The sequence below is a fragment of the Halichoerus grypus genome, chromosome 11 (genome assembly GCF_964656455.1).
Source record: "Halichoerus grypus chromosome 11, mHalGry1.hap1.1, whole genome shotgun sequence".
NCBI classification, from domain to species: Eukaryota; Metazoa; Chordata; class Mammalia; order Carnivora; family Phocidae; genus Halichoerus; species Halichoerus grypus.
Window position 1 is genome coordinate 93,397,332 of NC_135722.1, and position 20,728 is coordinate 93,418,059.

Genomic DNA, 20,728 nt, shown 5'->3' on the forward strand with positions numbered 1-20,728 from the left:
AAGGGGGAGTGAGACACTCTGGATAAACAAAATCCACGATAATTAACAATTTTACTTGTTTAAAACCCTTCCCTCACTGGGAAAACAACTAAAGAAGTAAATGGCGTATTCGTGTATCTTTTTGTCTCTGTTTACATTAGGAATAGAAATTATGAAAACACACTTAGAGTTAGGGAAGAGAAGTCCTGTCATCATCCCATGAATACTTGAGAGTTGGATGAAATATGTATTACTCAGGATTTATTCTTGTTCTAATAAAGTTATCTTAAAAAGGCATATTTAGAGGAGTAACTTTGATTTTTTTTCCTTAAGAATTTTATATTTTCAAGTGCTACTTTGAATATGATGGTAATCTAGTTTTCAAGAATATTTTGGAAATTAGCTAAATGTGTCCTGATATCTTCAGACTATGACCCCAAATCTATTGATTTTCTGCTGTTTATGAACACCCCCCCCCCCCCGAGTTTGCTATTGTAGACCATTTGCTATCAACTCAAAGTTCTCAATTAGCTCCAGTGTTGTTATAATTACTGGATGTGTTTTCAAACAACTCCCAGCTAATAACTGTTGGGATGAAGAGTCATTTTCTCACTATAGACTAGACTGCACGCTTATGCTTGCTGTGAGGTTTTGACAATGATTCATTAACCAATAATAGGGCCCCAATTGGAACCATTAGGCATTGGTGTTTTGCTAGACTTACCTTTTATTTTGTTCCTCAATATTGTCTTTTCTTGGGCTGGTTTCTAGATAACTCCCAAGAGACTCCTTAATATACAAAACAACATCACGAAGACAGCTGTCATTAAATTCAGCTACTTGGAACAAATCTTCCTCTTAAGAGGATGCTCTCCTTGGAAATTCAAGATGGAAAAACACCATAAAGAGGAGTCTATAATAAGAGAGAATATGTGGTTTAAAGGTCCTTTATTTACACCATTTCATAGAGATTAGGCAGATTAGGCCCTGTGTCTTTCAGTGGGCATATGTAACATCCGGTCAAATACAGACCCTCCATCATTCTATCACTCAAGTTTAAAGTCCCTTGCTTTCTAATAGGCAGATTGTTTTTACCTCTTAAATATCTGAAGCAGAAATATTGTAAAAATTGATCACTGATCCACTTGGGTCTACAGAAGATCAATATTGTTGCCATTAATTTCGAGGAGGAGCAAAGAAGTTATTTGTCATTCACTGTTTCTGCAGAATCTCTATGCTGTCTTAGTATCATGATAGCTTAGTGATCTGCTAGATCTTACCAGGTGGGCCCAGACAGTGGCCTATTTTGGTTCATTCTTTGATCTCAACCCCCAGCTTTTAGCAAATGTGTTCTATTTCTGTAGCCACAGCCCTTTTAGATGCCAAGATGCCACTTGTCACTTTCAATATCTGTGTGCAAAGAATTGTGATGTTCTAGGGTTTATATACTGGGTGATACGGACTTGCCTTGGAAGTAAAGATTCTTTGAAATGTTTGCCATAGACTGAATTGTGCTACCTGCTTCAGCTAAGTGTGATTCTTGATAATGAGTGAAGGGATTGAAGGATTTAATAGCACTTCGCTACCAGAGAAAGGGTTAGGAGGAGGGCTTTAAAGGCTCAAAATTGAAATAGTGTCTTTTATGAGTTAACATCTGAGTTAATTTATGTGTGTCTCTTTCAACTTTAACAATGTAGTTACGAAGTTGCCAGATTGTATGTGTTAAAATATCAGGTATGTAGTAATGCATATTTCTAAAAATGAAACAACGGGAGTTCATGTCCAAAACTGAAGTTCATAATAACTACATGCTCCTTGCCCACACAGAAAACAGGAACAACCCCTTCCTACAAACAAATAATCAAATAGTGTTATCCTTGGTGTTGAAAGACTGAAGTTTAGACCTGGCTACTCCGTCTCCCATTATTATCAGTTGGACTGACAGATGTCAAGAGTCATTAACCCTACCTTGATCTCCATTTCCTCTTCTGAAAAATTAATAGGTGAACAAGATAAGCCCATCCCAAGCTCTGAATTCTTTTAAGGTACTCTAATAGAAATGGAATATTTTAAAAATTTGCTCTGTCCCTTTAAATTCAGAAATGTCTCTATATGCATTATTTAATCTTCCAGAGTAAGTTTAAGTTTAAGGCTGTTCGGAAAAAATCTTAATTCTTAAGTTTCTAGAAAAGTCTTCACCATGTACCATGAAGGGTCCTCTTCTTTTATAAATATATCTTAGGAGCAGTTTAGGCTATGATTTTCCCAAAAAATGCTTCACATATGATATAATTTTCAAAATACCACTGAAATGTGATTTGTCAGTTTACTATTTATCTTCGGATATGTGTAATTTTTCCAGACTTTCAATTCTAATTGCTTTCAGTTTTAAGAGCAAATCATGTACAGGTAGCTTTTATACCACAGGATGGTTTATGTAAAATGTTTATAACAAAGGAATAACTCTCCAAAGCTAGTTCTTATTGTCACCTGTATAGATAAACAGATTTTCCCCTAAATTAGTGTTAAAATTGCCCATTTCCGGATATGACTATCAAAGAACGCAATGCCCATCTAATACAAGCATGTAAGAAAAAATTAAATTCTTCCATAATTATTTTAAGACCCAATAATTTTATTCAGTTATCACTTGATGTTTATTCAGTTTCAAAAGATAAAAAGTAAATAATATTTATTAATATTGACACTCAGCATGAAATACGGAATGCTTTCTCCTCTTACCTAACGTGTGTGTGTGTGTGTGTGTGTGTATGTGTGTAAAAGCACAGATATGGTAACATTTTTAAATGTTTGTGATGGCAAGATGCCTGGCATATTCACACACTTGGAGCAAGTAGCTTTGAGAAAGTTTATTGCTCAGAGTTGCCTGAATGGGTGTTTCTGGACTTGTTGGATTTCTAATTTATGTCTCGATGCTCTGTTAGGAGAACATTGGGGTATTTTATTTTATTTATTTTTTAAATTTAGAGACTTTAGAACTATTTGGGAAACAGCATCTCCAAATGTACTGGCAGTTAGTCCAATTTACATTCATTTTATTTGAAACTGAAGTGTTTATACTTTTTTCTTATCAGGAGGGTAAGAGAGAAGCAGAAGTTAGATACTTTTTTTTTTTTGCTGGGTCACTTCAAGGTTTTCATTATGCAAAGAAGGGTAGAGATTTTTTAAGAAATTGAAAGATCCACTATGAAACTAAAAGGCTTTATTCCCTAGTTCTTATTCTACCCCAAATTCTGATTTGAAAATAAATAATAAAAAAATCTTCCTAGAAAGTAAAATACAGCTCCATAATGTAATAAGGCCCCATATTTTAAATCCTATCAAAGCAAACATGGGCTGTGGCTAGAGGACAGAGGGTCACCCCTCTCTGCAGACAGGTTGGTTGGAGTTTTTTCTCCATGTCCAGTCCCCGGGCATTTTTGGTCTCCGACAAATGTGCTGTCTACACAATGTGAAGGACTTTGAAAGCAGCCACAGCCTGTTTTTCCCTTTCGTGTCTGCTCTGCAGTATTTCCAGCAGTGAGATTTCAGGCAGAGCATCTTCTTTTCGAGTATAGGTGGGATTTTTCTTTTCCTTTGATACTTGGCCAGTCAGATTTGAAGGTTTGGGTTTGGGGATGGTCTTGGCGTATTCCAAAGCCTGAAAGCATAAAGATAAAGTTTCATTTGAAATGGGAAGTGACTCCTGGATTCCTTAAATGAAATCAAGTCTTAGGACATGTTTACTGGTAATACGAATGGACACTATTCCTACCATAAGGTACTAAGATGTGGTTGGGAATGGAGAGCAGATGGGAAATGCAAGTCCTGCAATATAATGCACAGTTTCAACGAAGTAAGTTAGCCACACAACAGTATGCTATGAAAAAGAGCTGGAAACTGAAACAGAGTTGTGCCTTTGGGCATTTTCTTTATAAAACAGAGGGGTTTTTTTTTGTTTTTTTTTTTTTTAAGATTTTTTATTTATTTGACAGAGACACAGTGAGAGAGAGGGAACACAAGCAGGGGGAGTGGGAGAGGGAGAAGCAGACTTCCCGCTGAGCAGGGAGCCCGATGCGGGGCTCGATCCCAGGACCCTGGGATCATGACCTGAGCCGAAGGCAGACACTTAACGACTGAGCCACCCAGGCGCCCCTAAAACAGAGTTTTATTCAAAGTGTTTGAAAATAGATTTCTCATGTGTGGGCTCTATTTAGCTTCTGGCGGTCTTATTAAAACCAAACTTCTAGTAAGGAGATATTAACAGACCTTTCCATTCAAAGTGGACTTGCTACAGCTTGAAACCAAAGACATCATTGTAGTTGACAAAATTGAGCTTCCATTATTACATCAACTATTCTTGTTCCCAGGCTCTTGGAACTCTAGCAACTACTTATTAGCGGTTGGAAATTATTCTTTTCTTTTGTATATCCATAGAAGCCTGGAGACTGGAAAAAGCAGTCTTTTTTTCAATGATGTCAGTTCCAAAAGGCACTACAATAAAAATGAGATCACTAAATATGATTTCTAAATCTGTCTTTATATCAATTTTATATTTTAATAAGTTTCTTGATAGCTGAAATAGGAGTAGATAGTATATTCAGGTGCTGGAAGGGAAAAAAAATGTCCAAACTTCTCAATGTGTGTAGGTGACTTCTGTAGGAATTTCTAATTACAGACTTGTTGTCTTGAATCTCTTCATGGAAAAAATAATGGATTGGAGAAAAAGAAAAAGTGGCACCATGGAAACTCAATCAAGTGGACTGAGGTCTTCAAGGTCCGAGGAAGAAAGGCAATAAATAGAAAATAGGATGGTCTGTGAGAGAGAACATGAAGTACAAATTCCTAAAAGCACCAAAGGGTCACTTGTCCCTCATGCAAAGGGTCCCATGTTCTTCTTGGGACTGAGACAGAGACTTTGCAAGGCTCGGTGTCTCTGCTGAACGTACGTCATTCACATCCTGACTTACAGTTGGATGACCTCTGAGAGGGAGAACATTCTGTATTTTATGAAATAACTTTTCATGGCTAGAGGGACCTATATATTACAGTCCCTTGGGAAAAATCTAGGGGAATGAACTTGAAAGAAACAACGAAGAAATTTCCTTTGACTTATGTACCCATAAATGGCAAGAAGACACTAATTCCTTAAAATTTAATGGTAGGGAAGGAAATTGATAGGCTTTATCAGGATTGCTAGTTTCTTCTAAGAAATCACCTTACTATTCAATTAAAAAAATTTTTTTTGAGTATAGTTGACAAACTGTTACTTTGGTTTCAGGTGTACAACTTAAGTGATTCAACTTCTCTGTGTCACACTGTGCTCATCACAAGTGTAGCTCTCCTTTGTCACCACGCAACACTATTACAGTATCATTGACTATATTCCCTGTGCTGTACCTTTCATGCCCATGATTTACTCATCCCAGAGAGAGAATCTCTCTCCCCTTCATACATTTTGCACATCACCCCACCACCTCCCCTCTGGCCACCATCAATTTGTTCTCTGTAGTTATAGGTTGGATTCTGCTTCTTGTTTTGTTTATTTGGTTTTCAGATTCCACATACGAGTGAATTGTATGGTGTTTATCTTTCTCAGTTCTGACTTATTTCACTTAGCGTAATATCCTCTCGGTCCATCCGCGTTGTCACAAATGATACCATCTCATCCTTTTTTTAAAAATTTAAAGATTTTATTTTATTTTTTTATGAAAGAGAGATTGAGAGAACTAGTGGGAGGAAGGGCAGAGGGAGAAGCAGACTCCCTGCAGAGCAGAGAGCCCGATGCGGGACTTGATCTAGGACCCCGGGATCATGACCTGAGGGGAAGGCAGATGCTCAACCGACTGAGCCACCCAAGCACCCTCATCCTTTTTTTAAGGCTGTGTAATACGTTTGTGTGTGTGTGTGTGTGTACATGTACACACCACATCTTATCCATTCTTATATAGATGGACACTTGGGCTGCTTCCATATCTTGGCAATTGTAAATAATGCTGCAATAAACATATGTGCGCATATATCTTTTCAAATTAGTATTTTCGTATTCTTTGGGTAAATAATCACTAGTGGAATATATTGGATTATATGGTAGTTCTTTTTTTTTTTTTTTAAAGATTTTATTTATTTATTTGACAGAGACACAGCGAGAGAGGGAACACAAGCAGGGGGAGTGGGAGAGGGAGAAGCAGACTCCCTGCTCAGTAGGCAGCCCGATGCGGGACTTGATCCCAGGACCCTTGGATCACGACCTGAGCGGAAGGCAGACACTTAACCGACTGAGCCACCCAGGCGACCCATCATATGGTAGTTCTATTCTTAATTTTTGAGGAACTTCCATACTGTTTTCCACAGTGGCTGCACCAATTTTCATTCCCACCAACAGTGCATGAGGGTTCCTTTTTCTCCACATCCTGACCGACACTTGTTATTTCCTGTCTTTTTGATTCTAGCCATTCTGACCAGGTGTAAGGTGATCTCATTGTGGTTTTGATTTGCATTTCCCTGATGATGAGTGATGTTGAGTGTCCTTTCCTGTCTGCCGGCCTTACTGTTCATTTTTATGTGTGTCAAATTTGAAATACAAGAAGAAAACATGTGGAGGACTAAAGACCATGACGAACTTCAGGTTAACCTTACCAGCATCATTTGTGTACCTGTTATTTGTGTATCAGTATCTGTGAATGATGGGTAGCCACAGGAATGGCAGCAGCTAAGACCTCTCCTGGGTTCAAAAAACATGGGGAATTTGCTCAGCGGTAACAAAGGTTTCCTTTTAATTCTAATTGAAAAGCTAACTGCCTTGGTGGGGATTTCTTACCTTCTGTCGAGGGATGGCAGATTGACTTTCAGTTTTCACTGTTTGTGGTTTTGACAGAATGCTTAGGGTCTTCATGTTATACTCCTTAACTTGTTTCGCGTATTCCTTTTTTTGGATTAATTTCTGCCTCTGTTCAGAGAAACCATGTTACGACAGTGCACAGGTCCTGTTAGATCTCTCTGTTCTCTCTTTAAAAGCAGCACTCATTTTAGCCAGCTGGGTATATTGTATCAGCAGCAGAGAGGAAATGGGGTTAGCACGCATAAGGCAACAGCAGTGAGATAGTTAATGTTTCTCCAGAAACAGTCTCTTTCTGAGGGGCAACATCACTGCTGTAGCACACCCTGTGTTCCCTTAACAGGGTCTAAATCACATTCTGCTCCTTCTTTGTTGCATTTACCCAATTTATTTTCATTTTGGCTTCCAACTTTGAACTATACTCTTTTTATGCCTTGAGTGCAACTGTAGTTAAAACACATTAAATGGAGATCATCTTTCACTAGAGGAAAGGAAATAAAGTGGATGCACTTTTCAGGGGTTGGGAAACTCTTATCCTAAGTGTCTTCTCTGTAGCCACTCTTCAAAATTACCAAGATCACTCTATTGGGAAAGACCAATGACCATATAACACACACATCTCTTTTCATGTGCATGTGGCCCCCTTTTCTGTGCAGGCCTTCAAGACTAACTAAAAGGTAGATACATAAAACAACATTGGCTAGGTAATTTTATCTTATGGTAAAAGGAGTATCTGGGTCTCTATTACTAATGCTATTTCACAAGGGTCTCTATTCAGAGGGAGACATTTGGATTAGGACTTGGTTCTTGGGGGGTGGTGGGAGACATGTCTGTACAGTTCTGCTAATACAAATCCAAGTGGGGCAAATCCAAGCCTACAAAATGTTGTATGTCTATCACACTCACTTTGTCTCTGATGGATTCAAGGTCAGGTCCAAGGCCTCCAAGCTTCACATCTCTTTTCTGATAACCTTTCAGCTTGGAGCTCTACAAATACAAAGAGACAGTTTCTTTTAAGGAATTGTGTGCCCGCTCCCCACACTACGCTCTCATAGCCACATAAGGAAAAGAATGGAAGCTCATGTGGACGGTTGGGAGAGTGGGTGCATTTCCTGACCCTTCTTCCACTCTAATGGCAGTTATTGATAATAGCTTCTTGGGTAATTTGTAGCTGGTCAGCTAACATGTTTTGACTTTGCCAACTTCTGCAACAACAAAAAAATGGGAATTCTGAAAATTATAAATAAAAATTTCCAAGTGCATAAAGAGTTGTTTTGTTATTAATGTTCTAAACAACATATACATCACCACTTTTCTGCTGCCATTACTATTACATCTGGTCTTGTACAGTTCACAAAACCAAATGATTTCTAAATCAGGTAAGCATTGCTTCAAAAGGAGAGTGCTCTGTCTAATGATGTCCTAACATTCAAAAGACTGTAAATTTTTAAAAATTTAAATTCAGTTAATTAACCTAGACGTATTATTAGTTTTGGAGGTGGAGTTCAGTGATTCATCCGTTGCATATAACACCCAGTGCTCATTCCATCACGTGCCCTCCTTCATGCCCATCCCCCAGTTACCCCATCCCCCACCCGCCTCCCCTCCAGCAACCCTCAGTTTGTTTCCTAGAGGTAAGCGTCTCTTGTGGTTTGTCTCCCTCTCTGATTAGGAAAAGACTGTAAATTTTTAAGGGTTAAGAGTCTTGGCAAGATCTGGGGCATCTGGGTGGCTCAGTTGGTTAAGTCTCCGACTCTTGATTTGGGCTCAGGTCATATGATCTCAGGGTCATGAGATCAAGCCCTGCATCAGGCTCCACCTTCAGTGTGGAGTCTGCTTCTCTCTCTCTCTCGGCCTCTCCTCCTGCTCGTGCTCTCTCTCAAATAAATCTTTTTTAAAAAGTCTAGGCAAGATCAACTGAGAAACTCCTTTTAGTCAATGTGGTTTTGAATATTTTGAAGGGCATAAGTAATTTTATATGACAACTCTTACTAGTATTGAATATTTAAAGGGACAGAGTAACATAATGAGGCAATTTAATTTTTGGACTATGACTCTTGAGCTCAGTAACAGGCAAGAAAAACACTAATGCTTTCCTGACTGTAGGATAGATTAAGATATTCCCCAAACTGTTGCTTTCAATGTTAAAACTGACTTGCTACTTGGGGAAGATGCCCTTGTGGGGATACCAAATCCTTTGAGTTATGAGTTCATTTGATTTCCTTCCTTGGGAAGAATAGGAAGGACAACACCAAAGAGCTAGTGTGACAATGATTCTATTCAGACAGACAAAGTCGGTGCTTAGAACAGAGAAAGAATAGCCATCCTGAAGAGGGGACAGGCAGCTCTGTACTAATTGTACATGGTACTACCTCGCTATATGAGAATGACAAAGCTCAGGATTTTTCTAAATTTTGAAAGCTCCTATAAATTATGTTAAATCCTAAGATATGCAGTATATCTAATGAGTATTTTTTTTTTTTTAGATTTATTATTTGTCAGAGAGAGGGAGGGAGAGAGCGAGCACAAGCGAGCAGCAGAGGGAGAGGGAGAAGTAGACTCCCCGCTGAGCAGGGAGCCCAATGCGGGACTCGATCCCAGAACCCTGAGATCATGACCTGAGCCAAAGGCAGATGCTTAACTGACTGAGCCACCCAGCTGTCCCTCTAATGAGCTCTTAAGACAGAATTTGGCAGATTGTCCAGAGACTTAAAGAAAAATTCTTATATTGGATATAGTTACTACCTATAGCTTCCAAATCTTAAAAGTGTCCAATATACATTGTATCAGTGGTTACAAGAATGTGTTCTACTCTCCCTGGCCTATTGGCTGACTACCCATAGCTCATACCAGTTAGTTTTTTCTCCCTTGTCCTTCCCCACCATAGAGGCTTGGAGACAGGTACTCCTTTCCCCAGATCTGTAGCACTGAGCTCCGGCCCATGATGAATAAATGCAAGTTGGCTAGGGTAGAGTTTGCATCTTAGTTTTCATTAAGGCTGGTGAGACCCCACCCTTTCCTTTTCCTGCCTTGAATGTGGATATGACCGCTGGAGCTGCAGCAGCAATCTTGTGTCAGGAAAGGAACCAGAGAACCATTCAAATATTGGTTCTGCTGTTTGAGCTGTGGACCACCAGTGCTAGTTACTGTCTACTTGTGGATTAACTGTAGGTGAGAAGAATGAGCTCATAATTTTGAAGTTGCTGTAAACAGTAATTGTGTGACTGGTAGCCGAAAGCAATATTTCTAACATTTCAGTACTTCAGAGAGCCAGAATCCTGTATCTTTTAGGCAACATTTCTACGCTGCAAGGATTGAGTCCTGCAAATAGAATTTCCCTGATTAGAATGTTCAAAATTTATAGTCAAAAGTCTTTCATTATAATTGTAAAACACAAGAGAGGATCTTTTTTTTTTTTTAAAGAGGTTGTTGGGCTAAAATCATTAAAAATATTAAAGTATAGAGAAAAAAATATTGTTCATTAGAGGCTTTTCAAAATCCTAAATCTCCTTAGAGAAAACAATCACCTGGCAAAACCATTCCAGCTACTTCGTGCCCTTGACATCTACGTGTTCATATTTTCATAAAATTGCCAAGTGCTACAAATTAGTTTTTTTCACTAAGTATTTTAGCATTATGCTGTATTTCCCTGTCACTAAATATTTTTCAAAAATGTGACTTTCATACATAACATTCTAAATGTTGAACATTTAAGATGTCCTAGGGATGAGCATTGTTTGTGGGCTACTCTGATGATTGCTTTTAGATCTAAACTGAATAGAATTGGAATTATTGAGACAAAATCACAAACACACTTAAGGTCCTTAATGAACACTTCCATTAGCAATGTGTAAGAATGCACTTTTTGTCCAAACCTTGATTACACTGGGTATGACCACATTTTAACATCTCCCCTAATTATTAATAGGTGAATGAATTCTGGTATCTTCTACTTGGCAATTGCAAATTTGTTCTTTATCTTGGGCATGCCATCTGTACTGCGGTTTTGCAATCGCTAAGTTGCTTTCTGTTTGCCAAAGTAAACCAATAATGAAAAAGGAAGAGAGCCTTGCTCATCTCCAGGTCATAAATCCAATTTGTCCAAAACTGATGAGAAATGATCAGTGGCCAGAAATCACATACTTAGCGTGAAGCAGCTTAACTTTAATCATTGAGCTGACACAGAAGATACAGTGTGAAGCACGAATAATTGCTCCCTGCACCGCCCCCCCCCCCCACGTTGTCCCAGTTTTTACTAGCCCCTCGAATAATCAGAATAAACATCTTGGTTATCCTAGGAAAACAGCAAAGGCACTAGCATTAAATATTGACACAAAGTAAACAATGTGGCCCAAGGAGGGGGATGAGTATCCAAATACTCAAAGCTACTAACTCCTTCCAGCATGAGCTCCTTCTAGCAAAGAGACCTTTTCTCAAGGGAGAGAGAGCATGGTTCCTAAGAGAGTTTGTTCTGGGTGACTGGCAATGAAAAATCCTGGATTTACTTAAGTTTGCCTCAAGTAATCTTGACTGGCTCTCAGTGCTGTAATTTTGTTTGATCTCTTTCCATCAAAAGTCATTTTTTTTTTTTTTTAACAGCTTTACTGAAATAGAGTTCACACACTACAAAATTCACCCATTTGAAGTTGTACAATTCAGTGGTTTTTAGTATATTCATCAAGTTGTGCAAACATTGCCACGATCTGATTTTAGAACATTTTCATTACCCTGAAAAGAAACCCCTGTACCCATTAGCAACCACTCCTCTGCCCCCCTCTATCACCAGCCCTAGGCAACCACTAATCTACTTTCTGCCTCTTCAAAAGGCTTTTATAGTAAAATAATCCTCAGAATTTACTTTGATTTAGTTCTTGGCTGTTACAAGACTAAAAGTTCACAATAGCACACTTCCCCTCCCCCCCCAAATTAAATCAACAATGATAGTCCTGTTGGGTCTCTAAACACAGGAGGAAAATATAATCCTGTTCTCCATAAACCCCTGATGGTGTTCATGGCTAGTCTTTGCACGAGACCTGCACAAGCTGACCTCCGCCATCCCTGGCCCTGGGCTGATGATTTCGAACACCACACCTGCCCCTCGGAACTGGTGTTCACTGTTGATGGTCCCCTTGGCAGAGGACAGCACCAGACTTTCCTGATGGCACGTTTCTGCCAGTAACTAATCCCACCTCTCAAGCTCAAGGAGTGACTTTTACTGTAAACGTGGGGCAAAGTGTGCCTGAACTGAAAAATGACCTCGACTGTCCTATGAGGACTTGTTTTCGACTCTGAAACGCCGTACCCTGCTGTGGGGGGACACGGCAGGGCTTTTCTCCAGAACATTTCTCAGATGTCTGAGTGTGAGAAAGTTACTCAAAAGCAGGGCAAAAAACAATGCCTCTGATAGTGGGGAACAGCAAGTGAAGGAAATGTGCTCTGTGGTTGTTAAATTTAATCCAAATAAACCTCCTCTTAGAAGCCGCCAAGCAGCAATACCCAGACTGTCTGTGACAATGTGAGTTAATGACTGGAGCTCAGCCATCCCAGAACTCCTTAAGCAGTTGTTTTGTGGCTGATGGCAATAGATACTTCTATGCAGTTTGTCATCCCTTCCGCTGCATCCATCTCTTACTGCCTGACGTCTGGATTTCTCAGCATGGATGATGCTTAGCGTTCATAAATCGGTCGCATCAAAACTGCCAGGAGAAGGGGAATGGTGCTTGGGTTTGTTAGCTTTACAAAGCCTCAAATTTTTAATGTGATTCAAGTCGAGTCCCTTGGAAACCACAAGATTTGCTGTGACTAGCAAATGGGCACGACCTGGATAATGATTCCCCCTGCCTGGTGCCCCGGCTACCTGCTGTCCTATACAAATAGCGCACGGTTCTCAATCATTTGAGCTTCTGGAGTAGCTTAAAGGACAAAGAGGGCTTCTGTGCATTTGTTAGATGCAGGGTGAAGGTGTTGGCCCCCACAAATGGATGCGGGTGGGTTGCAACATTCCTGAAAGAAAGGAGGAAGGGAGGGATTTTCTGAGTTGGAAAGAGGGTTTGGGCAGCAGCGTCTGGAAATTTTTTTCTTCCCCTTCCGACCCTCCCATGCTCTTAGACTTCCGGTGATACACACAGTCATCGGGGTACTTTCTGCCACCTCTTCTCTGTAAGACATGAACTCAACTTAGAGAAGAAGGAAAAGGAAACTAACATTTATTTGATGGTCTACTCTTCGCTAGGGACTAAGCCACAGGCTGGTCCTTTTTGCCTGAAATGCTCTTTTGGTCTTTTCTCATTAACTTTTTTTTTTTTTAAGATTTTATTTATTTATTTGTCAGAGAGAGAGAGAGAGCAAGTGCCCAAGCAGGGGGAGCGGCAGGCAGAAGGAGAAGCGGGCTCCTTGCTCCGAGTCCATGCAGGACTCGATTCCAGGACCCTGCGATCATGACCTGAGCCAAAGGCAGACGCTTAACCGACTGAGCCACCCAGGCGTCCCTCGTATTAACTCTTGATCATCTAAATCTTGGCTCAGAATTATCCCCTGAAGCTCTGCTTGACCCCCGAGGTTGGGATGTCAACCCAAACTCCTTTGTGCTCCTCTGTGCAACCCATACATACCTCTCTCCCCGCCTCCCCCAGTGGCAACATTATACTGCAGCTATTTTCCTGTGTGTCTACATGAGGAAGGGTCATGGCTCATTCTCTTCTTCTTGGCACCTACCACAGTTCCTAATAGGCATTCAACTATGTTGAATTGAACAGAGGTTGATTCCCTAAAACTGCCTTATAATGAATGTCCCTCGGGACCGAGGCACTCATTTCTCCACTTGCTGGGAGTGCTGTCTGCTATGGCTCCCAGATGGGTCCCTCCCTAAGAACCGCCCTCAGCCAGATGGAGCTGGGGTGCCCAAAGTTCCAACCCTCCCCGGGGGGGCAGTCAATAGCCAATGGCTGGTCCACGTGGTGGAGCAAAAGCCTGCACCCTTTACCTTCAAAGAGCCATCTCAACTTCAGAGCCCTTGTGGGCTTCTTAGAGGCTTCTATTGCACCTGCATCACTGCACACTCTCCCTCAGCCAGCCCTGCCCCCCCTCACTCCCTTCCAGGGGTGGTTTGGGAGGCACGCCTCAGTCAGCCTCCTGCGCGTGAATCTCCATTTCAGAGTCTGTTCCTGGGGAACCCAGATCACCACAGGCCCGTTGCTTCCAATCCAGTCTTCCCCTGTTGCCCTGTAACGCAGAATGCATTTTCCAGTGTTCTCCTTACCATTTGACATTAGAAGCAAGCGACCTTTCCTGGGGGTTTTTAATACTTGCAACAGTGGAGAAATGCAGAGGACTTAAAAAGACTCCTTCCATGTGCCTTCATTTCTTCCTGGAAAGATTTTGCATTTTCGCTCAGCCCTACTTTGTCTTCTCAGATAGGAGAAGGTCCTGAGAGACTCAGCCTTGACTAGGGGCCGAGACAGGGGGTGAGGAACATTTCTGAGGGTGTGATGTTTAACCTGGGGCCAAAAGGAGCCCTGTCCCTGAGCTGAAGCACAAAGGAGGGACATTTCAGGTAGCAGCAGGAATCAAATCGGGAAGTGCCTCAGGACTTGGGGCCGCCCAGTGTGGCATTGGCTCAGTAACGACCATCCCTATTCCATGGCTAGAAGTAAGGGAATGAAAACCAAGGGCCATCTGTATAATCAGAATTAAAAGGTTATTTGGTAAAATGCTTTTATTACCTTGATGCTGCTCTTTTCCCTATGCTTTCTTCCTTTTTCTAGTTGAAGTAGGTAGCCTTCGGAATTGCTACGACTAATTTTCATTTGGTTTCTTTGGCTTCTGTCCGAACTGAGCTGGGATTCACTTTCGACCCTTGACAGTATAGGTGGAAATGTGACGCTGGATGAGGCCCCTCCCCTGGGCTGCACCTCGGTCAGCTGCATTAAGGCTTGCTGATGCTGCTCCATTATCTGAGTGAGCTGTGAGTCTGGAGAAGCTCTAACAGGTTGGCTGTCCGAGGAAGGATGGAATTTCCTGAATGGAAAAACACCCCACAAATCTGTTACTAAAAACTGATTACATAAGACTTTTAGCATAAGAGTCTTTATGAATTTGATGTATTCATCATTCTCCAAATCAAATTAATGATCTTTAGCTTAATCTTTTTAAAGAAAGATTTATTTATTTATTTGAGAGAGAGCGAGAGAATCCAAAGCGGACTGTGCTGAGCGCAGAGCTTGACGCGGAGCTTGATCTCACGACCCTGAGATCGTGACCCAAGCAGAAACCAAAAGTCAGATGCTTAACCAACTGCGCCACCCAGGCGCCCCTAGCCTAATCTTTTCATAAATACATTAATTTCTTAAAATCCTCCTAGTTTTCTTTAGGATAGTCTAGCTCTTATTTAGAACTTCCATTTAGTGCATTCAGAATAGAAAAAGAAAACACCCCTTTGAAAAGTCCTTGCCACTATAAAATACCTGGAAATGTTGGATTAAATTTAAACAAACATCCTTTTGAATACATAGGTGAATTTGTAAGAGAGGCAGGGAATCTTTGAGACCAAAACCAAAAAAGGAACAAAAGTAAAGCAGATTTTGGATGAGCTGAAGCTATGGCTTGCTTTGCGGGAGTTTTGGACCTATGGGCTTGAGTTCTAGCACTTCACTCTGGCACAGGATATGTGAAATCTTGGCCCCATGTCGGGTGAGAAATCAACTGAGATGCCTGCATGAAGGCTTTGGAGAGCTACGTCCTTGATAAAAAGTTGGATTAGTGAATCAACAAAGCAAGCCCATCTGTCTTGGTCTAGGTTCTCAACTGGAAAAAAAATTCCTTATGAATTTCCATGGGACAATGTTTGGGGTTCATATTTACCTTACCCACCTAGTCATGGATTCCAACACCAAAAAAATGACATGAAAATGATCCCGGAGGGGGATACCTCTGCATATCTGGCAGAAGCAAATATAAAAGTTCTCTGGAGGGATACACTCCTTCTCAAGCTTGCCTAGGCATCTACAGACAAGACGACTAAACATACATTCACAATCCAAAATCCTAGAATATATGAGGAAATAATCTACCAAGTAGAAGAGTCAGCAGACACATATACACACACACAAGAAGCAGTGCTAGATTTCTAAGAACTTCTGATCATAGAATATTAGATAGTATTCTTAAAGCAAGCATGTTTAAAATGATTAAAGACCTGAAAGAAGAAATCAAAACCCTGAGAAACCTATTTTGAAAAAAGAACAGGAAGGTTTTAATAAAAATTCTAGACATGAAAAATACTATTGAAATTTACAACTCAGTCGATACATTAAAGCCATACTGGCTACAGCTGAAGAGAGTTATTGCGTTGGGAAACTTATGGGAGGAAATTTCTCAGAAGCACAGACAGATAAATGATAGAAAATAAGAAACTGAATTAAAGAGACCTAGAGTCTAGAAAAACAGATTTTAATATACATCTCTTGGGTGTTCCTGGAGGGAAAATAGGGTAAATAATCTTTCATTAGATAGGTAGCATTTCTTATGACTATTTCCTAATAAAGGGACATGGATGATAATTTTGTAGAATTTATGAAAGTGATGAATCCTCAGGTTTAGGAATCACAAGAAGGGTTAAAGATTTCATACCTAGACCTAATACAGTGAAACTTCAGAATGCCAAGAACAGAGGGAGGGACCTTAAAAGATGAAAACAAAAGAAATATTGACAAAAAACTTTTCACAGAAACCAGGAGACAGAAAAATGTTTTCAAAGAGTTTAACTCTTTACCAGGTTAAACTATAATTCAAGATAGAGCATAAAGGAATTTCAGGTAAATTTACCAGTGACCTACTCTTGTTGAAAAAATTTCCAAAGGATATCTACTTCAGGAAGAAAGCGCAAAATGGAAGAAAAACTGTGAGGCAAAGACATTAATAAACAGTTAAATTTAAAACATTGTATACAATAAGCAATAAATTTTGGAGATATAGGTGCTGGACAAAGTGCTGGACAAAAATACCAGAGGGTGATTGGATTAAAACAATCCAGCGATTCTGAATATGTTCTGGAGGAGAATAGAAATATTAACACTAGCCTAGTTAAGTTTTTTGAAAAATTAGTTGGATGGACCTAGAGGGCATTATGCTAAGCGAATTGAGCCTGACTGAGACAAATACCATATGATTCTACTCATAAATGAAATCTAAAAAAAAGAGATAACAAGCAGAATCAGTCTTATAAATACAGAGAACAAATTCATGGTGGCCAGAGGGAAGGAGGTAGGAGGTTGGTCAAAATGGGTGAAGGAGAGAGGCTTCCAGTTATGGAATTAAAGTCACAGGAATAAAAGTCACAGCATAAGGAACACAGTCAGTGGTATTGTAATAGCAAGGTAATGGGACAGATGATAGCTACACTTGTGAACATAGCATAATGTATATAAACTTGTCACTGAGTTGTACACCTAAAACTAATGGAATGTTGTCAACTATACTTAAAATAGGAAGAGCATGTATATTTCCAAATCAGTAGAGGGAAAGAGTAACAAAACTCTATTAGTTCAATAGAAGACCTAGATATCTATATGTAGAGAGAGATATAAAAGCGTAGAAACAATAGGATGATTGAAAGGACAAATTAAGATGGTAGAAATAAATCCAAATAGGATTGTCACAATAAATGTAAGTAGTTTAAAGTTGAAAATCCACTTGTGATAAAAGCTCTTTGCAAAAGGAATAGGAATAGGAGAAATTTCCTGTCTCTCCTCCCTGTCTACCAAAAGTGAAATATTTTTCATGATATAAATGTTAGAAGCACTCCCTCTAAATTCAGGAAAAAAAGACCAGGATGCTTGCTATCTATTACTATCTCTTCCAGGAAGCTAAATCTGAATTTTATCGAATGTATGTTCTATACCTCCAAGTACAGCACTGAAATGTCTTCTCATCCCTTCAGATATGCAAAATTGCCTCCCTACTTTGAAAGTAAGCTCCTGGAAGGTACCTGTGCATCATACTACTTTTGTATCTTCTATAGCATTTTAGCACTGGATTTAGTGCATATCAGGTATGTGATAAACACATTTGATTGAATGACATCAGGAAATGTCCCTGAAGTGATTTTTAAAATAACTTTTTTTTTTTCTGATTATAGAAAGAATATATCTACATTGCAGGGAACGTGAACAATTCAGAAAGTATGAAGGTGACATTAGAAATAACCCCAATCTCTCTTGCCAGAAATAACCACTATTGACATTTTGGTGCATTTTTCTTCCTTTGTGCATAGTTTTACATAGTAGAGCTCCTACTCCTTAGGTATATATTTGTACCTTACTGGTTTTTTTTTTTTTTTTTTAAATAGAAGTGTTTCCTCATAACCGTAACTTTTAACAGTTACATGATATTTAATACCATAATTTACCTAAACCTTTCCTTATTGTTGGATTATTGTTGTCATTTTGATAAATGATGTTATTTTTGTGCATACATATTTTTCTGTATTTTTGATTATTTCCTTAGGATAGGTCAATACAATGTTGGAGATAGTTTCCTCCAAACATTATTTGTAACCCTCAAAATATACTGATCTTTTTTTAATGACCAGTCCCTCTGTCCTCCTCCCCTCCCTCCAACCTCTGGCTTAACTACAGTTAAAAACTAGAGGAGACAAGGAAGAAGAAAAATACATTGAAAGTGGACTATTTGAGGCAGAAATCAGAGCCAACTCGGGCGCCTGGGTGGCTCAGTCCATTAAGCATCTGACTCTTGGTTTTGGCTCAGGTCATGATCTCAGGGTTGTGAGATCAAGCCCTGCATTGGGTTCCACACTCAGCGGAGAGTCTGTTTGAGATTCTCTCTCTCCCTCTCCTTGTGCCCCTCCCACCTTCCACACTTGCGCGCGCGCTCTCTCTCTCTCTCAGATAAATAAGTCATAAAAAAAAAAAAAAAAGGAATCAGAGCCAAGGACCTTGTTAGGTTATGTTTCCCTCTCCCCTGACAATCCCCATGACCTGCCCACCCCCCTATTCTCCCTCTCTTGTCTTCAGTGGTCTCTCATTTCTCCTCTAGAAAAACACTTGAGAAAAGGGAATTCTTACCATAATATTTCTAAGTTCTTATATTTTGTCTCTGTGTAAGTCTGCTTGGGTTGCTTCTTATTTTCCCTCGATCCATTAACATTTTTGTTAGGAATGGACTGGGAGCCCTTCTGGCTCAGGGGCACTTGTCTCTTAGTAAGCTCATTAAGGTAGTTCAAGTCCATATTAGAAAGAGTGTTGATGTGTAGCTGCTGATGTGACGGTCTTTTCTCTTCTTGGCCTTTGTGTCCTCTTTCTTTCTCAACATTCATGGAGTGATATCCAGTAGAGTTTTTGTACAATACCTTATCAACAGCCTGCTGTGGTGGAGCAAATTTATTGGAGGTTACTTTGGGCTCCTGGCTCCTAAGTGCACTTGAGTGTTGTAAATCATTGTTAGGCGCATTCATAATTCCGATTGTTTCGTGCTTTACTGAAGTGTCAGTAGGCTTATTTTGGTTTTGTTGCTGTCTGGGAGTGTTCTGGTTTCTGTGACTGACAGCCAGCTCTTCAGTCACCAAAGACTTCAGGCCATGCTGGTGTTTATGCTGGTTTTGAATCTTGTGATTGGCTGGTTTCCTGGAAGGTTGTTGGCCATTGGTTGTTTCAGAAGATTGACCTCTCGGTACACAGTTTGATTTTGCACTTTCATATTGAGACAAGTGTTCCTGATAATTCTGAAAAGATATCTTTGGTTAATGTAAAGTCAGATGATCGGCACTCTTCACATTTTACCTTAGTATTTTTCAAACTAGGGGTCACTTCTGGGAAGGTGACCACAGAATTGAAAGGAGATAAAGAGTACAGTAGGTCCTTTCCTAATTTCAGGATATGAGCGTGATTAGCTGAGTAATTCCTCCTGGCAATTTCAGATTACGAATTTTCTAGAAAGAAGTAGAAAGCTTAGAATGGGCTTTATATTAAGGACAAGTCTTTGACTTCAAATGTAAAATGAAGTGTTACCAAGTGTGGGGGTTGGGGTGGGGGAGGGGAAGGAGCTTTACCTCCACAGGGCTACATATAAAGGAAGTACAAATCTACATCAAAATATGCAAGTTTATTTTAACTAAGGTGAATATTTTTAAAAATCTTAACCAGAGAGGACATCAATGATCCGGTTTACCAACCAAGCACAAGTCAAATATGAGATACAATTTAGATGATTAGATCTTCTTACTCATATAGGTCAGAAGCTAGAAATGACCTCTTCACCAGATGAAACAAATTAGATTTTATTCAGAGGATTATAAAAGAGTCTGCACTGTGATAGGACATCTGTGAAACCACAAGGGTTGTTTTGCTTCAGTTCCTTAATATAGACTGTACTTAGGCAATCAAACATCTGGGGGAAATATTTCAATTTCAGAATGGTCTTTATGCTTTTCAAAGTCTTGTAACAACAAAATGTACTCCTGGTATAATAGATACACTATGTAACTATATTGTGCTAAGCCATTTAGAAATAGTTTCCAAGGAATAAAGCACTCATTACTTTGTGAAAAACTAGCAGAGTTAAGAGGCCTTTGGAAAGAATGATTAAATGCTTAGTAAAAACAGTAATATGACCATATGCATCAGTGTGGTATATAACTGCAACATATTTTTTTCTTAACACACATATAAAAAAAATCTCTACCTGTGCAATGTTAATTGAAAAATGTCAGTTACCTGGGTCATTCAAGGACAAAAACAACCCTTAAGGTGAATAAATCCTATTTCTGCTCAAATTGTTTTAGCTTGCCATGAAGAATGATCAAATTATTGCAATGAGTTCAACTTTTATTTCACTTTTCTGATCTAATTACTAAGACATCCTATTCCTGTATAATATTAAATGGTATTCTATTTCTAA

At 39.6% G+C, this 20,728-nt stretch overlaps 1 protein-coding gene across 3 annotated transcripts in view; it reads right to left on the reverse strand.

Moving 5' to 3' along the window:
- Nucleotides 1-3,182: 3,182 nt before the first annotated feature.
- The window catches only part of JHY (junctional cadherin complex regulator), a 63,532-nt gene continuing 45,986 nt past the window's right edge, over nt 3,183-20,728 (reverse strand). For 2 of the 3 annotated variants that reach the window (XM_036089516.2, XM_036089513.2), the window contains 5 exons: nt 18,898-19,553; nt 14,539-14,833; nt 7,724-7,804; nt 6,800-6,928; nt 3,183-3,640 (listed from right to left, as the gene is read on the reverse strand). In XM_036089516.2, coding sequence (XP_035945409.2) covers nt 3,443-3,640; nt 6,800-6,928; nt 7,724-7,804; nt 14,539-14,833; nt 18,898-19,553 — 1,359 coding nt within the window. In that variant the 3' untranslated portion in view covers nt 3,183-3,442. The remainder of the gene's footprint in view (nt 3,641-6,799; nt 6,929-7,723; nt 7,805-14,538; nt 14,834-18,897; nt 19,554-20,728) is intronic. The other variant, XM_036089518.2, reaches the window with a different exon arrangement.